The 22,102-nt window shown below is 36.3% G+C and overlaps 2 protein-coding genes across 2 annotated transcripts in view; one reads left to right on the top strand and one right to left on the bottom strand.

Moving 5' to 3' along the window:
• The first annotated feature begins 1,129 nt into the window (after window positions 1-1,129).
• EIF3M (eukaryotic translation initiation factor 3 subunit M) lies at window positions 1,130-17,740 on the top strand. The gene is made up of 11 exons (XM_032224181.1): window positions 1,130-1,237; window positions 2,636-2,768; window positions 3,391-3,529; window positions 3,782-3,905; window positions 4,936-5,030; window positions 7,054-7,140; window positions 7,614-7,713; window positions 11,185-11,266; window positions 16,611-16,754; window positions 17,088-17,148; window positions 17,562-17,740. The coding sequence occupies exons 1-11, from the start codon at window positions 1,196-1,198 to the stop codon at window positions 17,680-17,682; spliced, it is 1,128 nt and encodes a 375-aa protein (XP_032080072.1). The 5' UTR covers window positions 1,130-1,195; the 3' UTR covers window positions 17,683-17,740.
• An 87-nt stretch (window positions 17,741-17,827) lies between these two features.
• CCDC73 (coiled-coil domain containing 73) overlaps window positions 17,828-22,102 on the bottom strand; it is a 46,392-nt gene continuing 42,117 nt past the window's right edge. Inside the window, exons 15-16 of the mRNA XM_032224169.1 lie at window positions 21,637-21,770; window positions 17,828-18,662 (exon numbers count right to left, since the gene is read on the bottom strand). Coding sequence (XP_032080060.1) covers window positions 18,426-18,662; window positions 21,637-21,770 — 371 coding nt within the window. The 3' untranslated portion in view covers window positions 17,828-18,425. The remainder of the gene's footprint in view (window positions 18,663-21,636; window positions 21,771-22,102) is intronic.

Below are 22,102 nucleotides of genomic sequence, written 5' to 3'. Positions count from 1 at the left end.
ATGAAAAAGAATGATTTAACAGATCCCTGGAAAAAGGTTCAGGGATGGAATTCACACTTCAAAACAAGGCCCAGATTTACACCCCACATTTGTAAACTACCAGCCCTTCTTTTTCTATCTTTATTGTACTTAAATGGATCTTGCTTCCAGATAAGCACCTGCAAGAAGGCAGAGGAAGCATTAGTAAGTTAGTGAAACTTTTTCTAAAATACTACTGGAGGCACAAAGCAAAGTACCTTATTTTATGCCAAAGCAAATGAGTACACCTCATGTGACAACCTTCCATCTTTTAAAACAGCAACACCCTGCTACGCAATTTTTGAATTTTTGTTTCAGCAATGACTTGTTTTCAAATAGATTTAAATACGAAGGCAAAAAATACAATCAAGCCGGAACTGACTAGATGAAAAACGGGGAAGGGACGGTTCCCCCACTCCCCCCGATCAACATGTCCGATCCCCAAGCTTAAGCAGAAAGCACAAAAATGGCTTTCTGTACTGGGGGAGCAGGGCTTGCTTTAGCTAATGATAAATGTGATGGGAAACTATTGCTTATGAATTCACGAACTTGAGAGCAAGGCTCGTTTTTGAACTTGTGTAATCAAAGGGAGCATGCAGCGTGCTTACCGTCCCTGTCCTACTGTCCCGTTTATTTGTATTACTTTCCTTTGTTCATGTCCATGTTCATACTTATACCTGCTATCCTATGCATGTTTTACAAACTAATAAATAAAATAAATAAGTATCTCCTAACCGCAGAAGAAAAAATCAGACGGGCGAAACTCTCCTAGCCTCAATGCTTTGAAGGTTTTAAAACGAGGCTTGTTTCCTCATTTCACCATTTAAAAAAAACCGTTCAAAAACTTGTTTATTAGAGGCAAAATAATATTAATAATAAAAGTAAAATACTAACACTAACAATAATACTAATCATCATCAGCGTTCAATCCCTGCCGCACTGCGATGGGCAACGCGCGCGTCGTTTTAACCGAAATGCCGGAAAAACCGGGCGAGCGCAACTACCAGAGAGACTGGCAGAACCAGGAGGGCCCGCCGAAGGTAAAAGCGCGCTGAGGAACAGCAATGGGGGGGGGGAGGAATCTATGCCCCGGAAACGGAAATGACGTCCCTAGAATGGCGCGGCCTTTTCCGCCCGGAGAGTGTGGTGGAGGCGAGGTGTGGGGACTGTCGTGGCCATGAGCGTCCCGGCTTTTATCGATATCACGGAGGAAGATCAGGTTGGGATTACCAAGCGGTTGCTTTCTCTCCTGAGGCTGTTGGCGCCTTCCGTTTTTCATCTCCCCTCCCCCCCTCATTCCCAGTCTTTAGGAATGAATATCTATGGAGATTCTCTGTCATCCAGGTCATGGCTCCGCCCCCCCCCCTTTCGGGGCAACTGGAAGAGGTTTTTTTGTTTTTTCCTTGGAGACGTTTCGCTTCTCATCCAAGGAGCTTCTTCAGTTCTTCTTGGATGAGAAGCGAAACATCTCCAAGGATAAACAGCAAGTTCAGTTGTGGCGGGGAAGCACCTTTGGGACTCAGGAATGAATGTAAGACAGGACTACAACTCTGGCTGGCTGGCTATCAGGAATATTTTGCTGATAGCTTGCAGCAGGACCTGTCTACCTACCTGCCGACCTATCCCACTGGAGGATAACCGTTTAAGTTGCCTTTTCTCCAGAATCTGGTCCTCCCTCCTCTTCCTGCTTCTCATCCAGCTGCCTTTTTTTCCTAGTTTACACACACACACACACACAGACACACACACCTGCCCCCCCCTTGCATTACCAGTTTGACAAACTCGGTCTGCCTGTTCTAACAATGCTTCATTGATCAGGAATTATGTGGATCTGGCTTCACATGCAGTACAGGGTCTATTTACCCCTATTAGCACTTCACCCCTAAGACAGGACTGAAGCAAAGAAGAAAGTCCTAAATAGTTTTTTGAGCCTAGGATTTTTGTTTTCAGTGTCAGAATTGAACACAAAGTTCACTTCTGCTTAACCATTTGCAGAACCTTTCATGTTCATAGGGAAAGATTAGTAAAGTTGGTGCTGTTAAAACAACTGAAAATTCAAAAGGCCTTGAGAAGTTTTCCCCAGTTATCAGTAACTAGATCCTGGTTTGCATCATTCCTAACTTCTGGTATTCCTGGTTAGGCATTTGAGCCCTTATGATTTTCTTTTTGACATAAAATGGAATCAATTATGATTGAGGCTATTGTATCTTGATATAATACTTATATACTATTTTGTGTGCCTGAAATAATAAAATACAGGTTAAAAAAGCTAAATGTCAAATATTATGTGTAGCTTAAAATAGACTTGAATAGAAAAAATTTTATGAAACCGTCGTGTGTTTATTCAATATATAGGTTGTACATAGTACCAATACCATTACTATTCTTATATATTAAACTATGATTAGCTGATCAGTTTGTTCTCCAGCCATGCTGACTTTAATTGATAATTTTGACTACTTCAATTCTTTATGGTAAAATTTTAGTTCCAGTTACACTACTCTATGTACTGTAACAAATTATATTTTATATTAACCAAGTAATGATTATAATTGTTAAGTTTTTCTAGAGCTACTGAGCATGTGCAGTTTTCATAGGCAATGTTCTTTTTTAAAAGGCTGCAGAACTTAGAGCCTATCTAAAATCCAAGGGAGCAGAAATCTCTGAAGAGAATTCAGAAGGTGGACTTCATATTGATTTAGCTCAGATTATTGAAGCATGTGATGTGTGCCTAAAAGATGACGACAAAGGTTTGTACAATACAGATGCTTTGGTAAATGTTTCGAAAATGAAAGAAATAGAAATGATGTAAAGACCAGGAACATTACAAATTAATTGTATTTTCCATACAGTTTTTAGCCTAGATTGGACATATAAATGAACTCAACTCACTGGTGGATAATTTACAGTGGGAGTTGAATACAAGCCGAACAACATTGATGTATTTTCCTGTAACATGAGTATCTTAAAGGTTACCCTTTACATGAGGAGTGGCAAGGTGCATGGAGATTGAGAGCTGCATTACATTTACAGACAGGATTAGTTTGGGAGAGACTTTCTCGACTATCTGGAAGTTTAGGATTAGTGGGTATTGTTATAGTTCTGATTCTTTCTGGAAGAGTGTTTCTTGAACAATTGTGCTGACAAACTTTTGTTCATTTCTCTAATCAAGATCAAAAAGTATCAGTTCATAACCTAATGTGACTAGCCTATACTGGCCAAGCCAGCTAAATTATATATGAGGCTCTCAGATTTATGTGAGGCTATTAAATTTATTGCCATTCTAGTGTCAGAGATGAATCAAGGAATACTTGATTACATATCTACAAGACAAGAACTTTTTTCTAATGTGAATTTTTGTTTTCCATATAGATGTTGAAAGTGTGATGAACAGTGTAGTATCTTTGCTTCTTATTCTGGAACCTGACAAACAAGAGGCTTTGATTGAAAGTTTGTGTGAGAAACTAGTCAAATTTCGGGAAGGTGAACGGCCTTCACTCAGGCTTCAGCTGTAAGTGTCTTGTTGGGAGAAAATAGTATGTTTTTCATTACATAAAGAATCTCTGGTAAAAGAAATCTGGATGTCTTGTAAGACTCTACAAACCTTTTTCACACTTCTGCATATGAGTAGTGAAATGGGAATAATAATATTCTGTAAGGGTCAAAAATTATTGAGTATCACAGAATTCAGTATGATGGTAAAAATGTTTGCTTTTAGCAAACTTAAAAATTGGTGAAAATGGATTTTTTCATTATTGTTTAGGTTGAGTAACCTCTTCCATGGGATGGATAAAAATACCCCTGCAAGGTATACAGTCTACTGCAGCCTTCTTAAAGTCGCTTCCAGTTGTGGTGCTGTACAGTACATTCCAACTGAACTGGAACAGGTAAGCAATTAGACCTAACAGGTGAGGGCAGGTTAATTAATACAAAATTACGAATTAAAATAGAGTTCCTAAAATTATTCTTTAAAAAGACATTAATTTGTATCCAGAGATCATACTCAGTAGCAGGATCATATGCTGAGAAAACTGTTCAGGCAGTCCATCGTTGTGAAGATGGAGAGTAAATAAGGTTTTTATTAACTTCACCATCTTCCAGTGTTCCACTGATTCTTTTAAAATACATTTGAGGGGATTGATGGACTCTAGAACACTGGCAGTTAGGGGATTAGAATTAGGGCTGCTATGTTTTTGCCATTAGGTCAGGTGCCTTCCATAAGTAGAAATAAATCCAATCCACTTCTTTGGTACTATGTTGGATGCAGATATTTTTCAATTGGAGTTTGGTTTCCTGCTTTCAAATAAATTATGTATGGTAATATTACTATTTCTGGAAGAATAAGTATAAAATCGTACTGATTCTCTCTTAATGATCATGTGTTCAGCAACTTCAAAATTATGACTGCCCTGAACAAAGGGTACTTATGACAGGTCCTTTTAGTTGTGATTATCATAGCATCCTCATGATCATGTGATCACTGTTTGGATAACTGGCTTATGTATGGCATTTTAGCATGCTATGGTCATCTGATCATAATTTGTGACTGTCACTGTCAAACAAAATCAATGGGAAAGCTGGTCAAAGGTTGCAAATGCCAATCACATGACTGTGGGATGCTGCGACCATGCAGGATTCCCCTAACAATGGCAACTGAGCCTGCTTGAACCTCTATCATAAGTCATATGTCATCACATTATTACTATTACTTAAAGATGTTGCCCCCAGTCTCAATTATCATTGGTAAGCAAAGACTACCTAAAGGCATACAAGCTAGCTAATATCTGATATCTGAAACTAGATAATATCTGACATTCTTATACCTTATTTTAGAAATGTTTTCATTTCAAAAGCCAACTATTGAATGATGTTGCTCAACAATAAAAACATACTTTTTATCTTAAATATTTTATATAGGTTCGAAAATGGATTTCAGATTGGGATCTTACCACGGAGAAAAAGCACACTGTTCTTCGACTGCTATATGATGTATTGGTGGACTGCAAGAAGAGGTAAAAAAAGTGCATGTATATCAATTTTTAAAGTATGTTGAATCCATAGTTAAAGATATGTAGACAAGGTGTTTTAAACTTTGTTTACCTTTGTCATGACTAATTTGGTTGCTGTGGAATTCATTAAGTCTATAATAAATATGTTTTATTATTTTTGGAACATCTTGGTCTTCCATTTTGGACAAAACTCTTCCGGGAAGTGCTAAATCCATTCCAGAATGGCATAGTATAGGAAAATATTCAGCAGGACCCAGAGAGGAATTAGAGAGAAATGATCTGGATCAATGTTCTAGTAAAGGGGTTTTTGGCCTAGTCATAGGATTGACTCCAGACTGCTTTAACTTTTTCATTTAAATAGATTGTTTGAATCAATTTGAATATTCAGGAAATGTGGTTGTTAAAACCAGATGGGTAGGATTGAGGGGCAGATAACAGAATAGAAAGTACTTTTATTACTAATGATGAATTCAAATGTTAAATAGCAAGATATTAGGCTTTCAGGATTAGAATAAATGATAATTTCCACATACCATCTATTGGTTAAGCAACAGGCCCCTTCTAAGGGAAAAGTCGAAGAAGAAGAAAAATCTGGATTTTATTTTGTATTTTCTTGTTCTTAGATGAATATAATAGAACAGAACAGAATAGCAGACTTGGAATGGACCTTGGAGGTCTTCTAGTCCAACCCCCTGCTCAGGCAGGAAACCCTACACCACTTCAGACAAATGGTTATCCAACATCTTCACAGATTGATAGATTAAATATTCTTTGTGTTCCCATTCCTAAAGTGATACTGGAGTTATTTATGCTGAATTAATGAGTACATGCATTAATCATCGTGTTGTACTGAGTGATCATACTTTTCTGTTGATGGTTTTTTTTTCCTATTTACATGATAGTGGTGCTAGTGGTTTTCCTTTTCTCACTATGAACGTGAATTTCCAATACATTTATACAATGTAATATCCATTCAGGTTCTTTTGCAGAAAACTAATGAGCCTTTTCTTCAAAGCAAATTTGATGATAATAGTGATTGATTGTTACAAGATCGAAAAATAGATTCTTGAGTAAGAGTCTCTAAGGATATTACAATATTGAAGAGAAATTCTATAACACACTCTAGGGACACATGTGGAAATTTATTCTGCTGGATTTTTTGATGTTTCCCCTTTTCGAGTTTAGAGGATGGATGGGTAAAATAATAAATTTTGATTTTGAATGTTTATTTGACAATTCTATCTTGGATCTCCCCCCCCCCCCAAAAAAAAAGAACAAGTTAATGCAGGAAATGGCCTTGTAGACTCAGCCAATCAAATATAAATTGATGTTAGATCAAAATTATATTTGAAAATTTGTGGTTTATTATTAAAACTTTAGGCTCAAGAGATCATTCAAAGTACTTATATTTTAAGGTATGAGAAATTTAGAAATCTTCCAAAGGTATCACCCAGCATTGCCAATCTTATAAACGACCTTTCTGACATTTTGAGGAATGACACCTGGCACCGCGTTGCCCCTGAAGTCCATATGGCCCTGATAATATTGTGTTATTATAAAGGCTTAAAGGCCTAGACTTTTCAACAGACCGTAGGAGGTGGGTTTTTTATATATAATACTACTCTATCAATATTCTGTACTGTTTTTATGGCTCTTGTATGGTTTTCTTAACTTTTCTGCCCCTCCAAAAAGGAATTGAAAAGATTTAAGCAATATTAGCATTTACTTTGCTTCTTAACAATTATATACAGATGTGTTTTAGTATTTTCTATCTAAAAGGGCTTCCTACAACCAGACAATTTTCTACAACCAGTTTAAGATTACTGTATAAAATTACTTTATTAATTACTGTATAAAGTTAACTATGAAACCACATTTTAAAAGGAAAATTGAATAACTTCACGGTGCTTCTTTATCCTTATACTTCTACATCAAAATTGTAACTTTCCATGTGCTTTGCATTAGAATAATAATATTATAATGCCTTTATGAAATGATTTTCAAAAGAAGTGTTTTTCACCCACAGTAGTGACAGTGCAGCAAAAGTCATGGTAGAATTGCTGGGAAGTTACACAGAAGATAATGCATCTCAGGCTAGAGTTGATGCTCACAGGTAATGTAATGTAAAATCATGTGTTTTTCATGGAGGATTTTGTTCAGGAGTAACTGTTTACTTCCTCTGTATCTTTGTAAAGCTGTATTAAACATATGGCAAAAAGAGATGCAGCTAAAACAGTTTTTGAGTGGGAAAAGGACATAAATGCACATATGTAGAAAATGCAGGGGTCTTATTACTACTAATTTATTAATGCAGATTTCAGGCATTTAGAATATTGGCAATAGGAAATAATTTGTTTACAAGGGTATGTTATATAATCTTCCAAAACATTGAAGAGTATTTCAATTTAAGTACAATTCATTGTTTTTCTTCATTGTTCCTTATTTCTTTTTTCTGTTAAGTTGTAGTTTTAGAAAGTTTAGATCTAAGAGCATGGATTGTAATCTGTAAATTATTACAGGAATATGTTCTGCTAAATAGTAAAATGAAGTAATCCAATAATAACATCAAAATTGCTTTCTGTTTAGGTGTATTGTCCGTGCTCTAAAGGATCCAAATACCTTTCTTTTTGATCATCTTCTTGCTTTAAAGCCAGTCAAATTTTTGGAAGGAGAACTTATCCATGATGTAAGTATTATTAAAAATTATAAAACTGGTATAATAGAACATTAGATATTCTAGCTAAGGTATTTGAGTGATTTAAGTCCACTTTCTTATGAATTCTGTCAATTTTAATGGTTGCAATAAATTACATCCCAATGTGCTGTAAACAAGCAAGAATGTTAAAATTATCATTGGGCATGCATGCATTTCATTTCTTTTTTTTTTCATTTTAATTTTATTTGTATGCCGCCCTTTTCCCTGAAAGGGACTCACAACTCAAAGGGAGGGGGAAAAAAAAAACAAAGTTACAAAAAACATAGAAACCATACATAATTAAAAAACACAACAATCATACCATTCGAAGTGGGGCAGCGAGTCTTTAGCCCCAGGCCTGTCGGAACAGCCAGGTTTTAAGGGCTATGCGGAAGGCCTGGAGGGTGGTGAGGGTACGAATCTCCACGGGGAGTTCGTTCCAGAGGGTCGGAGCAGCCACAGAGACGGCCCTCCTCCGGGTAGTCGCCAGTCGACACTGGCCGGCTGATGGAATTCGGAGGAGGCCTAGTCTGTGGCATCTAATTGGTCTAGTGGAGGTAATTGGCAGTAGGCGGTCTCTCAAGTACCCAGATCCAATACCATGAAGGGCTTTGTAGGTGACAACTAGCACCTTGAAGCGTATCCGGAGACCACAGGCAGCCAGTGCAGCTCGCGGAGGATAGGTGTTACGTGGGTGAACCGAGGCGCACCCACGATCGCTCGCGCGGCTGCATTCTGGACAAGCTGAAGTCGCCGAATACTCTTCAAGGGCAGCCCCATGTAGAGCACATTGCAGTATTCCAGTCTGGAGGTCACAAGGGCACAAGTGACTGTTGTGAGAGCCTCCCGGTTCAGGTAGGGACGCAACTGGTGCACCAGGCGAACCTGGACAAATGCCCCCCTGGTCACAGCTGACAAATGGTGTTCAAAAGTCAGCTGTGGGTCCAGGAGGACTCCCAAGTTGTGGACCGTATCTGAGGGGCGTACTATTTGACCCCCCAGCCTGAGAGGTGGAACACTTGGCCAATTAGTAGGAGGGAAACACAGCAGCCACTCGGTCTTATCTGGATTGAGTACAAGCTTGTTAACCCCCATCCAGTCCCTAACAGCCTCGAGGCCCTGGCACATCACGTCCATCGCTTCATTGAGTTGGCACGGGGCGGACAGATACAGCTGTGTATCGTCCGCATACTGGTGGTATTTTATCCCGTAACCCCTCCCCCCCAGTTTGCTTCTCCCTTCCTGTTTTCCACTTCCCTGTATTTCACAAATCATGGTTAATGTGAATAATACTTAGTTTCAAAAAGTCCAATTTTAAGTTACTGAAGAAAGTATCTTGCTTAAATTGATTGTGGATAAGTATAACCTACATTTTCTGAACAATGGAAACTCCACTTAATGAAAGAGAAAAGTGAACTATTTTCTGGACCCAGGATGAAAGACGGATATAATAATCTAACCATAGTTTATTTCTGCTCATGCATGTCATGCTAAATGTCAGCTAGAAAATCTGAGCCCTATTTTCTTTTATTTATTTTTTATTTTATGTACCGGACTTTTATGGCTACCTATCTTATACAATAACTCTTGTAACTCAAAGCAGTCTAGAAAACACAATTAAAAATAAAGATACCCTTCCCTTCAAGTGCCAAACTAACATTCTCACAGCTCAATCCCTGGGGGAAGAGTCAGATGGTCATAGCCTTCCCGAAGATTAAAAGGGTAGAAATTGTTCTGATTCCCAGTGGGAGGCTGTTCCAAATGTTTGGGGTGGCCACAAAGAAGATTTATGGCTTTTAATGCTATAAATAATGCCCCCCTCCCCCCAAAAAAGAAGTCCAGGCAAAAATTGCCTCTTTGGTGACCTCAGTACATAGCCACCATGATGCCTATAGCTGTTTTAAATATATCACTTTTACTTGTGCATGTTTGTATGTGTATATATGATGGAGGAATGGACAATTTTGATTGCCTCAGGAAGCAGCCTCTGAGGCCATTTTCAAATCTGGGTTTTTTTACCTCTCATATCAACTTTTCAGATATTTTTGAATATGAAGTTCATATAATTGAATCAATTTTAATTACAACTACATAGGAGTATTTTGTTGTTATGGACCATTAAATCAAGGCTGATTTCGTGAATAAGTTCTTGGTTTTTTTAATTAACATTTTTGGAAGTGGTTTTTTAAACTTCTTAGGATTGTGAGAAAGTACCTGACCTAAAATTACTCAGCTAGCTTTCATGCCTAAGGCAGGACTAGAACTCAAGTCTCCTGGCTTCTAATCAAGCACCTTTAATACATCACCAAATATATGAGGCTACCTTACACCAACTCAGAGAGTTGGCCATTTTGCCTGGTATCATTAATGCTGAACAGTAAGAGGTGGACACAATGACGTTGAACACATAAGTGGACATTTTCTGTTGGAATTGTAAAACACAGAATTGCTTTACAATGCATTAAATTACTGCTTTAACCCCTCATTTAGGAATGTCTTTAGTTATAGTGGCCATGTAAAATTCCTGAATTATGTGTTGAGAAAATCAAAATGTGGCGATGTTTGTGTCCAAAGAATATTGTTTAGAACTATTGGATTAAATAAACTTTAATTGTGTTTATTAAGGCAATTTTTGTGTCCTTTCTGCATCTCAAAAAGATCTAGTGAGCTGCACATTATCCACACTTCTGAATAAAATGTTTGTGAAATGCCTATTGAATTAAATTTAGTTTTATTTTCTACCCACGGGATGGCAAACCTATGGCACTTGTGCCACAGGTGGCATGCGGAGCCATTTGTTAGGGCACGTGAGCTGTTGCCCCGTCAGCTGGCCAGCGCACATTTGCGCGCTGGCCAGCTGAGTTCAGCTTTTTTTAAAGCCAGTTTTCGCCCTCCCCAGGCTCCAGAGACTTTATAGGAGCCTGGAAAGGGTGAAAAGAGCATCCCCCCCCCCCCTGGAGCCCCTCCAGAGGCTTCAGGAGCTTCCTTGAAGCCTCCGGAGCACAAAAAAACGATCCTATGGGCAAAGCGGAAGTTTGGGAACGAACTTCCAGTTTGCTCGTAGGATCAGTTTAAGCCCTCCGGAGGCTTCAGGGAAGCCGCCTGAAGGTCCCGGAAGTCTCTGGAGGGCTGAAACCGACCCTATGAGTAAACCGGAAGTGACTTATGGTTTGCTTGTAGGGTCATTTTTTGCCCTCCCTGAAGCCTCGGGAGCCTTTTTCGCCCTCACCAGGCTCCTATAAAGCCTCTGGAGTCTGGGGAGGGCGAAAAAAGCATGCAAAAAATGGGGAGTGCCTTGCATGCGCACTGTGGGGGTTGCACATTGCATTATTGGTGTGACACACCCACGCACAACCCCCCTGCACTCCCCCCTCTTATGGCATGCGAGCCAAAAAAGGTTTGCCATCGCTGTTTGACCCTATTGGATTTATTGATAATTTCTTTTTCTTTTCTTTTTTATAGCTTTTGACCATTTTTGTAAGCGCCAAGTTAGCATCCTATGTCCGTTTTTATCAAAACAACAAGGACTTCATTGACTCTCTTGGTAAGAATGTTGTTATCCTCCTTTTATTTATTTCTTAAATATATGTTGTTATTAAGTTCAACCTATCCTAGCCTGTTCAGGAAAGAGTGATATGAATGGGATACTTCTCTTTATTCTGTAGTAGGCTGTAATAACTCCTGTTTGCAGAGGTATTGTTTCACCTCTGTTTTCATCAGTAAGACCTATAACCCAGCTATCTTCTGTAATTGTATTTGCACACTACAGCTAAGTTAAGGCTCAGATGCACCATTGAATAAACTACTTTTAGCTTCCTCACAGATGTGATTTACCTTTGTTTCTTATTTTTCAATTGAAGACTGTCCCAAAGTGTATCAAAATGAAAATGTGATTTGATAATTGCTTATTTGGTATTCTCCTGGTGTATCAATTGGGATGTCAATTCTGTGCCACATATTATAGTAATAAACTATGTTAAAACTTCCTAAAATATTAATTGGGACCATTCAAAGTAAACAGGCATATAAAGAAATGAATCTGTCTTTCTATAAAGTAGTCTATAGATAATTTGAAAACTTTGTAAAGGAACTCAAATTACATGTCCTAGATCAACCCTAGATCAAAGGGTTCCCAAATTTGATATATTTAGTGTGCTGCTACAGCACCTAAAAATCCTAGCATTGTTCTTCTGAAGAATAAGGTTTAGAACAGTTGCACATTACTATTCACAGTGAGTGGAATTGGTTTCTCCCGTCCCAAATGTTCTTTGCTTGAAGATGTTTTTTTAACCACAGTCTTGGAGTTTAGTGCTGGTTACAGGCTTGTGCCCTGTCTTGTGTGTGCAAACATTGTTTAGAAACCATTAAGGTACTAAAATACAGTAAAATTAAATACTTCTAAGTGTTCTTATGCAAGCTTAAGCTTTTTCAAATGTATTAAAACCTATCAAACCACATTCTATCACAGTTAATATGTTTCATAGGATGAAGCTTTGTGATGGAATGTTAATGTCAGCACCCTCTTTATTTATACACCATGGAAAGAAAAGGAGTAGTAATTAACACTTTGACACTCCCCCATTGGTGTGTAATTGACTGTTTCAAAGGAGCACTGGTTCATAAGTAATTGCATGCATGAAAATTACTTTTTCTGTATTGCAGCATTTTAGGACAAGGGTCAGCGACAAAGCAAAAATTGTTCAGTGATGCAGGCTTTTATATTACTGCATTACAATTTAGGGATATTAGTACTGAATAAATACACAGGTCTGCAAAAAAAATTTCGAGAGCTGTTTTGGTTATTCCACATAATCTTTATGTTTTTCGGTGCGCTGAATCCAAAAATGACCTCCATTTTGTCATAGGACATCACGTTTCCTGACAATTTAGGTAACTATGTTAAATAAGGCAATACCTCAAAATAAATGGAAATAGACTTATAAAATTAAAGTTTTATTACAATATTTTCATGAAATTCCTTTTTTGAACTGAAATGAGCTCACCTATACATACTAAACTTGATTCTTCTTCCTTGTGAGGCTCCTTGGTGCATTTACGCTTGTGAGTAGCATCTGGAATGTCTCTCTGAAGCATCCAACAGTAGTCTGCCATCATTGTAATGCTCCATTTTCCCTGGTATCTCCTTTCCATCTCTTTAATGTCTTGGTGGAATCGTTCACCTTGTTCCTCACTCACAGCTCCCAAATTTTCAGGAAAGTAGTCAAGGTGGGACTGGAGGAAATGCACTTTCAAACTCATCAGGCAACTTAAAGCTTGAAATGCTTTCAGCATTCTTCTGACGATCTTTTTGTAGTGAGGATCTTTGTTATTGCCTAAAACTTTCTGTACGATTGTACGACTCTTTTTGAGGATCCATCATGGTATTGACAAACTCTTTATCAACTATAAGTCTTCTAATGTCTGGTCCGACGAACACACCTTCCTTCAATTTTGCCTCCGACAGGCATGGAAACTTGGTGACCAAGTATTTGAAGAATTCTCCATCTCTTGGAAGTGATTTTACGAATTGCTTCATCAATCCCAATTTTATGTGGAGAGGTGGTAGAAGGACTTTATGGGAAGGTACCAAAGTTTCTCGGAGGGCATTTTTTTCACCGACTGCTAGCACCCTTGGCTGCCAACTGTTCTTGGTCCAGTGATTTTATCGGTCTCGACTGTCCCATAGAAACAGAAAAGAAGGGTATTTGGTATACCCAGCTTGTTGCCCGAGCAGCATGCACAAGACTTTCAAGTCCCCACACATTTGCCAACCATGGTCTTCATATTTAAGTTCACAAAGAACCAATTCCAAGTTCTCATAGGTTTCCTTCAAGTGTACGGAATGACCTACAGGTATGGAAGCATAAAAACTGTTGTGGAGTAAAACTGCTTTGAGACTTCTTTTTGAAGAATCTATAAAAAGATGCCATTGCTCTGAATCATATTGGATTTTAAATTGACCTATCAGACCTTCAACATCGATGCAATAAACCAACTTGTCTTCCTGGGCGAAGTAAGGAACGAACTCCTTTTCATGATGTCTGAACCATGAAGATGACACTCCTGGCAACAGTAAATTCCTGCTTTTCAGCCTTGATCCAAGTAAATCAGCGGCATCTTTGGGAAGATTCAAGTCTCTTACCAAATCATTCAGCTACTCCTGACAAAACAATTTTGGTCTTGTATCATCTTCAGAGTCAGAACTTGATTCGTCATCTGGTTCAAGTATGACTTCACCTTCATCGGAGCTAGGTATCTCTTCCAAGGTAGCAGGGGCCTTGGGTACTGGTATATCTGTGCCATGGGGGATAGGACGAATTGCTGAGTGATGATTGGGGTATGAAATGGAATGCTTCCATTTGGAATTAAACCATTTCACATTGCATGAACAAAAGTAACAGTCATCACTATGGTTCTTTTGCTCTCGCCATACCATAGGAATTCCATAATGGAAAGATTTTTTCTTACCCTTGAACCGGTTTCAGAGGTCCTCAATACACCGTTGCACACTTTATGAGGTGCCCAAACTTTATCTTGATCTCCAATTTTTAGTCCAAATTATGCAAAGTATACTTTTTTCACAAAGTCTGTAATATTCTGCTGTTGTTTCAACACTGTATATTCACCACAGATTAAACAGAAACTGTCTGGCGAATTAATACACTTTCGCGGAGCCATAACATAACAGTTGAAGAATGACAAGCTAACATGAATTGCGATGAAAAAGTGTGCACAGCCTGGAAACAAGAATCTGATGATGATTCGTGCATAAGTATGACATGCAGGAGAGAGCATCTCTGTGTCTGTACACAAGATGTCACAGTGCTGGCACGCCCACTGCACTGACTGGAGATGCTGCTATCTGCCCTGTGTCTCCTTCCCACTGGATTCTTCAGGAAAGATTAACCCCTTCTACCATTAGAATCACAGACTTGAAACTTGCTTAGCTTATGTATATATTGCTGATCATCAGATTTACAGTGCTATATTTTTTTTTACATAACTCAGACAAACCCTTTAAGGTTTTTTTGGCATTTTATATCTTAAATGCACTTATGTGAATTAATTAATAATAATTTGGACTTTAAATTTGGTTAAAAACCCATAATATAAAAAAATACCAAAAATTTAAAAAATTGATAAATTTGAAGACAATTTTGCATGTTGTGGCAAATCATGGTGTCTAGGAGTTTTTTCAATATTTTATTTCTTTTCAGCACACCAAAATAAATGGAACTTAGATGAAAATAATCAAACAGCTTTTTAGTCACAAACCTGTGATATTTTCATAAAATCTGGATTTAATATTTTTGTGGGTTTTAGTTTCTAAAATAAATACAATTTGTTTCCATTGGAAGAAAAAATGTAATTCTAAAGCAAATACAAAATGGAATGCCACTGCTCTTGTATCATTTAATGAATACTGTAGAATTTTTAAAATAATTTAGTATTTCATCCACTTGAAGACATTGGATTAGATCCACAAATTTGCCCTTAACATGGTGTTGTTGCCTTTGAGGAGATAAAGTAAAACAGTGACTTTTGCAAATCTGTCCTTCTGTCTATGATCCATTTTTCTTCAAAAGTTTGATTTCTCTCCAGAAGCATTAAAGATGGCAATGAGGGCTCAAGTAGAAAAGAAATGGGCCAATGTAATTTCATTTTCTTCCTGTATTAAAAGAAGCCTCTGCTAGATCCATAACTATATAGTAGACTAGGCTCAGATAAGTATATTCATTTTTTCCAAGCAAGTTTAGCTTATTTATTTATACATGAAACTGAACCAGTTGCCTTTATACATAAGTAATAAGTAGGCTACATGTGATTTTTTGAAATATTAAGATACAGGGAATTGCACAGAATGCATTTTATACCTCTTTTTTTGTCAATCCATTTAACTCAACTACGATTATTAATTCATCTGGTATGTGAAGAATTCCATAAAGGGCTACAATAATATTTCTATTCTTAAAAATTATTTTTCCTTCTCTTTTACTTGCTCATCTCCCCTTGTTTCAAAAATATTAACAAGCCACATGAAGCTATAAAATCTGTTCAGGAAAGGCTCCCACAGGTGGCATCCGTTTGTTACAATGCATTGCCTTATTAAAGTTGACAGGTTAGGCCAACAGTTGTATTATCTTGTGTCAACTGTGAATCACCCTAACATGTTCACATTTAAATCTCATCATACAGACAAGAGGCAACCTTTTTACTTTTAAAGGGGTAATTAATGCTTCATTTGCATTTGTTAATTAGAGTTAATGCACAACTAATTGATTTTTGGTGCTTGTAGATTTCTATTAAGCCCAGTTAGCTGTAGTTTCTGGAGCACCCTGTTTGGTTGAGTTATGATGATCACATTTTTGTTGAATCTGTGCCAGATAAATAGTCTGCATCATAATTATTGCTAATTAATGCAGCATTGTGTCTGGTAGCAATCTGCTTTCTGCTCTTATATTAATATAACAATGTTATTAATTCAAATATATAACAATTTGTTGTGCATTTGGATTTACTTTGGCAATTTCTAAAATATAATTAATGTATTTTCCTAACTTTCGTTGAGATTTTTCTTTGTCTGCCCTATATTTTGAGGAACTTTACTTAGGTCTACCAATGTTTGGTAGAGTTGTATAAGCATTAAATTGGCACTCAAATTGGCAAAGTTGCTCACTGAATTAGAATTCTGAAAATATTATAACTGTTAAAATAGCGCTCACATTTTGTATGTACTGGTGTGTTGGTACTGTGGTGTTTCATTAATCTCTGCAATTTATGAAAAGAATCTCAGTTATAAAAATGATTTTTCCCTAAATCATGTTATAAGAAAATTATTTGTCAGAGTCTGCACGCAAGTAATTACATCTTAGTATTCTTTAACATAGGTCTGCTGCATGAACAGAACATGGCAAAAATGAGATTGCTTACCTTCATGGGAATGGCAGTAGAAAATAAGGACATTTCTTTTGACACCATGCAGCAGGAACTTCAGATAGGAGCTGATGATGTGGAAGCATTTGTTATTGATGGTAAGATAATTTGTTAAACACAATTTTTAGTATAATTCACTTCTGTTGAACATACGTTTTTCAGTTGTAAGAGTTTTTAAAGCTGAATTTTAAGTGAAATACACAATTGCTTTAATAGCCATGTATAGTTTCTGCAATGTTGAATATAATTTTAGAAATAAAAAAGCGCATTGTATTTATTTTAAATAAATTAATGTATAAAATACTTCCTGGTAATAATCCTTTCTTCCTGGGTTGAAATAAACCCACATTGAAAGAAAAGATATTACTACAAGGATATTTTGTAGAATTTTAAAAGGAATTCATTACATCTCATTCTGTTTTGTTATATAGCTGTGAAAACAAAGATGGTTCATTGCAAAATTGATCAAACCCAGAGAAAAGTAGTGGCCAGGTGAGTCCTCAGTCTTTTTCTCCACCATCTTAATGTTGTCCTGATTATAGTACTTATACATCTGTTTAATATTTTAACTAGAAGTAAGATAATTCTTATCTGTTTCCTGTAGTTAAATAGTTGCTATTTATCATAATTTTATTAAAGTTCAGACTGAATGTGATTAGCTTATTTAATGAAAGAGTCCTATTTTCCAGCACATTTCATTTAATGGCCAAACAGTGGCGAGAATACTAATGAGTCCTATATTATGGTTTTTAACTGCAGCTGCAGAATCCTGGAGTAGCTGAGGCTTGCTATAAACAATTTGAAAAGGTTTTTTTTTTAAAAAAAAAATCTAGATTCTATCTTGTATTTTCTAAGTAGAAAAATGTAACGTTTTTGTTACTTTCTTGTTTTTTACATTTCTTTAGTCACAGCACACATCGGACCTTTGGAAAACAGCAGTGGCAGCAGTTATACGACACTCTGAACTTCTGGAAACAAAATTTGAATCAAGTGAAAAACAGTCTTCTCAGTTTGTCAGATACTTGATTCTTCATTTATAAGTTTATCACATTGAAAATGGATGACAATAAACCATTCAGTTTAATTCTGTGAATTTCTTTATTGATTTACTAAATAATAATTGGATTTTAAGGCATTCATTAAATCGCCTTACAAGGTTGTTTAAATATAGCAGCAGAAGTAATAAATTCCATTTTTATAATCTTAATAATATTTTCTGTGATGTAAAATGAGAAACAAAAAAGTAGCAAGCTGAGTTAAATAAATGCGCTGACGACGTTACCTAGTCTGATAACAGAACTAAATGGAAACAAGTTTAAAAAGTAAATGGAAACAAGCTCGGACAGCAAACCACTGCCAAAATTTGAAACTGAGCTACAAGTATTTTCTCTTATTTCAATAACTATTTTTTTCTAAAATAATAATAATCTATAGTATCTAAAGGTTATTTCTAAGTTTGGAAAACTCCACAAAGATACTGTGTTAGGATTTTGGACCATGAAAATACAGATTAGCTTGAGAACTGATTTACATTTAGTACCTTCATATTGTTTGCACTTATTTCCCTCTAATGATTAGCAGTGAGAAAGAAAAGTGTATGTATACATATCCCCCCACCCCAATAATCAATCTCTGCTTGGGGAATGGAGAGAAATCAAGGATTTTTGAGATTACCAGAACAGTTCAACTTTTCTCACTTCACAAGATGTTATTTTAAGCACTGAATGTAACAAGCATGAGACAAGTCAAGGACATGCATTTAGAAACAATTACATTTCCATTTTTCCTGATATCACTGCTTTTTCCAAATATTCATACTTTCTTTTTCTGGACTGGCTGAGCTTTTCTAAATACAATAACTTTTCAGTATTACTGATTTGGGTGTTCATGAAGACATTTTGTGAATTCCCATCTTCAGTGCTGTCTAAGCTCTCTTTTAAAGTAGCTGTACTGAGCAGAAGCTGTATTGACTTCATTTGCGGCTGTGATAGAATCTCTGTCGTGGCCTAAAATGTAAGTATACAATATTAGAAATCATTTTCTATGCCTGATTGCTAAATAATAAAGGACAGTCATACATTTTTCTATAAGATACTATGAAAGAATAAGCTGGAATCTCTGATACTTATTTGGGTTTATTGTTCTATAATGTAACTCTATCTCCGGCATGTCCCTGATGCAGGTTATAAAAGGTAATTAAACTGACACAACTGAATTATTGTTGGACCAGAGTTTCAAACACAACCCTATTTATAGTATAAGATTATTGTGTCTTTCTTTGTTCATGCCAGAAGTACCTTCAAATTATAAACGTATAATATTCAACACTGACAAAACAAGATAGGTATAAAATAGCACATACAGCATATGTAAAATATGTAGGATTAAAACTAAATATTTGCCCAGTATCAGCCATATTGACAGCATTTTCTCTCACCAGCATGAGATCTTCCTCTACATGTTGAAAGACAATGTTGTGTCAACATTATGTCTGACATTAAACATTCTTATGTAACTTTTCTTTGGGATATAGAATATAACATGGATAAGTTGAAAGAGATCATTTAGGTCATATAATAAAATCCTCCTGCTTAATACTGGGAACCACTAAATCATCTCCAAGCTACCCAAACCTTGTTTAAAGCATGGAGAAATCCCCAATGTTTCTGGCAGGTTGTTTAGCTCTTGCCATCAAGAAAGTCCTCCTACCAAATGTCTTGTAACTTCAGAATGAACATTTTCTTGTTTCCCACAGAAAAAGTCGTTTGCCATCTGCAAAGGAAACTTTTGCAAATATCCATAGACCATGATCATGTCTCCCTGCAGTTGTTTCTTTGGAAAGCTAAACATGCCCAACTCTGTTAATGCACAGGACTTGATTTCCAGACTCTATTATCATCCCGGTAGCTTTCCTCAGAACCCCCTTCAGCTTTTTCATGTCCCTTTTAAAGTACAGTACACAGTGCTGTCCATGATGGTGCTATTGCTTTTATGATTTTTATGCAGTATTTTTTCTAATGTAGGCCCAGATGATACAGGTTTGCTTTTTTCCTGTTTAGCTGATGATCCACTAGTAGTCCTTGATTCTTCTCATACATTATACCACCATGCTAGGTCTTCCCAATCATCTATTATGGAAGAAGCAACAGAAGCAGAAACATATACAAAAGTTGAATATTCTAGGCAATTCAGGAACCCAATATTGCTGGGTGTGGCTGCAATACACAAGCCTGTTGAATTCATTTTGAATTGTGATTTTGTAATAATGTTTTTGCTCCTTTAATTTGCCCCTAAAGGGTTGGTTAGAGTTTTGTCACTTTCTGCTACTATAATGCGGGAGATGGGAACGCCTTTGCATCCTACAGTAATATAATAACAATTGAGAGAGACTCAGGCTATTTGAAAATGAGAGGAGGGCTGCATGAAAAATGCAGTTATATAAGTGCATTATTTTTACATACATAGTATTGTCCTTTGAATACAAATGATATTAATTCATTGCATGCTACAGTTTTCTTGCTATGATTTTAGGAGTTCTGATATATGGTATTCAAAATGTAGTTTTGGTTAACTGCAAATATATAATTTTATATCTTTTCGATTTCCCATTTTGGTTTATTTCAAGGAGATGATTAATATAAATAGTATGCAAATTGTTTTGAATTCAAACTCTCATGTTCAAAACATTGCTTTGAGTTCAAACAAGTTCAAACTTTATCAAAAGTTTTCTAATGCTGTTTCATATATTCTGAAATTTGAACCAGGGCCAACTTGACAAGAGATGTCTCTGAGAGGGTAGAATCTGATTTTAATTTAAAATATTTTGAAATTTGAACATTTTTTGGTCGTTCTGGATTGGGCTGCAGAGAAGGTAAATTCTGCGGAAAGTATATGCCCATACAATGCCTGAACTTTGCTTTCCACAGTGCTTCTTGAGTCTTAAGCATTGATTCCTTATAATCTCAAGCTTCATTTTCTGAAAAGAATTTAGACCTATTCATTAAATATGAGTTTAGTTTCTTTAGCATAGAAGTTTAGTTTCTTGTTCTAGTCCTGGATACCTAGAAGTTGAAGCAGATTCTGTTAGACGTTTGAACTTAATATTGTTACCAGGAAGTATATTACACGTTTTTTGCAAACAAGATTTTTATGTGGCCATACTTTTTATTATATTATTTTATACAAGAATGGCATAGCTACCCTGTTTCTCTGAAAATGAGACCTCCCTGGATAATAAGCCCAATTGGGCTTTTTAGCACATGCCCTAAAATAAGCCCTCCCCTGAAAATAAACCCTCCCCAAAATATTGAAACACAGCAGCAGCCATGAGGTGACCATGCTCGCCGCCTCCTGCACTTCAAAAATAATAAGACCTCCCCAAAAATAAGGCCAAGTGCTTATTTCGGGGGGTCAAAAGAAAATATACCCTGTCTTATTTTCGGGGAAACACGGTAATATTTGGACAATGATCTTGGCACTATATTGATCTATGCCCCTTTCTTGTAGATGGGTACAATTTTCCCCATTCTGTTTCAACTTGAAGAATGTTGCTTAAACAGAAGCCTGCATAACATGCTCAACTTTACTTTTAGATTTAGCAATCAGATAATGAAAGTAGAAGAAAAAGAAAATAAAGTCAAAATGTTATAAATTGTATTATATTTTATTCAGCCTTACAAATTGCTTATATCTGTAATTATAGTTAGAAAATAAATACTGTATTCATGTTTTTTTTAAACTTGAAAAGCTTTTATGTAGATCTTGTCTTCAAATAAGCTGTGATGAATTTGATTTATATGCTGTGACTTTTTCCTGCTGTTTTCTATCAAATTTAATTGTGAAAAATGTTGCCACATTTGCCCTCTTGATATTATTGTGGAGATCAAGTCAGTCTTAAAGCATCAAGATGCATACAATTCTATACATAGCTCTGGAATTAGCTCACCAAGGTCTGCTCTGAAATGTTTTTAATTGACTTACGTGTTCTGTGGGAAAAGAAGGATCATAAAAATTGTTTGCTATTGCATTCCATTCTGCACTGGGATTTCTCTTGGGAATTGGATTAATAGTTCCGGTATTTAAAGAGTCAGCATTTCTACTACTGCAAGCGGAAACTGATCAACGAAGAGGAAATGATAACAATTGTGTTATTTCCATATAATTTTACAGTGCCAAAACTTTAAATTTACTTGTATATTTTTATTAATCCACGAAAAATACCTGTTGGCATTATACTATTAAAGAAATAAATAAATCTAATATCAAAACTTAACTGTATAATATTTTGTTCTCTGCTGAAAGAACTTAATACAAACTATGTATATGTGTTTCTTGATTATATATAGTAAAAAAAAATCTATAATTTGTCAAGTGATACCATCTATGTTTGTTCTGTTCCTCCCACATTCCAAATGTTTCTGGATAAGGTAGGGGGAAATCCATTTAA

This window comes from Thamnophis elegans, chromosome 1 (assembly GCF_009769535.1).
Source record: "Thamnophis elegans isolate rThaEle1 chromosome 1, rThaEle1.pri, whole genome shotgun sequence".
NCBI lineage: Eukaryota > Metazoa > Chordata > Lepidosauria > Squamata > Colubridae > Thamnophis > Thamnophis elegans.
Note: the sequence above shows the minus strand (reverse complement) of the source record. Positions and strands in the feature narration are given on the sequence as shown.

Bases quoted from the DNA above. Each gene is read 5' to 3' on its own strand.
- EIF3M (XM_032224181.1), top strand. From the start codon at position 1,196: ATGAGCGTCCCGGCTTTTATCGATATCACGGAGGAAGATCAG. The intron at 5,031-7,053 runs GTAAAAAAAGTG...TTTCACCCACAG, and splicing joins TTGGTGGACTGCAAGAAGAG to TAGTGACAGTGCAGCAAAAG. The intron at 17,149-17,561 runs GTGAGTCCTCAG...ACATTTCTTTAG, and splicing joins CAGAGAAAAGTAGTGGCCAG to TCACAGCACACATCGGACCT.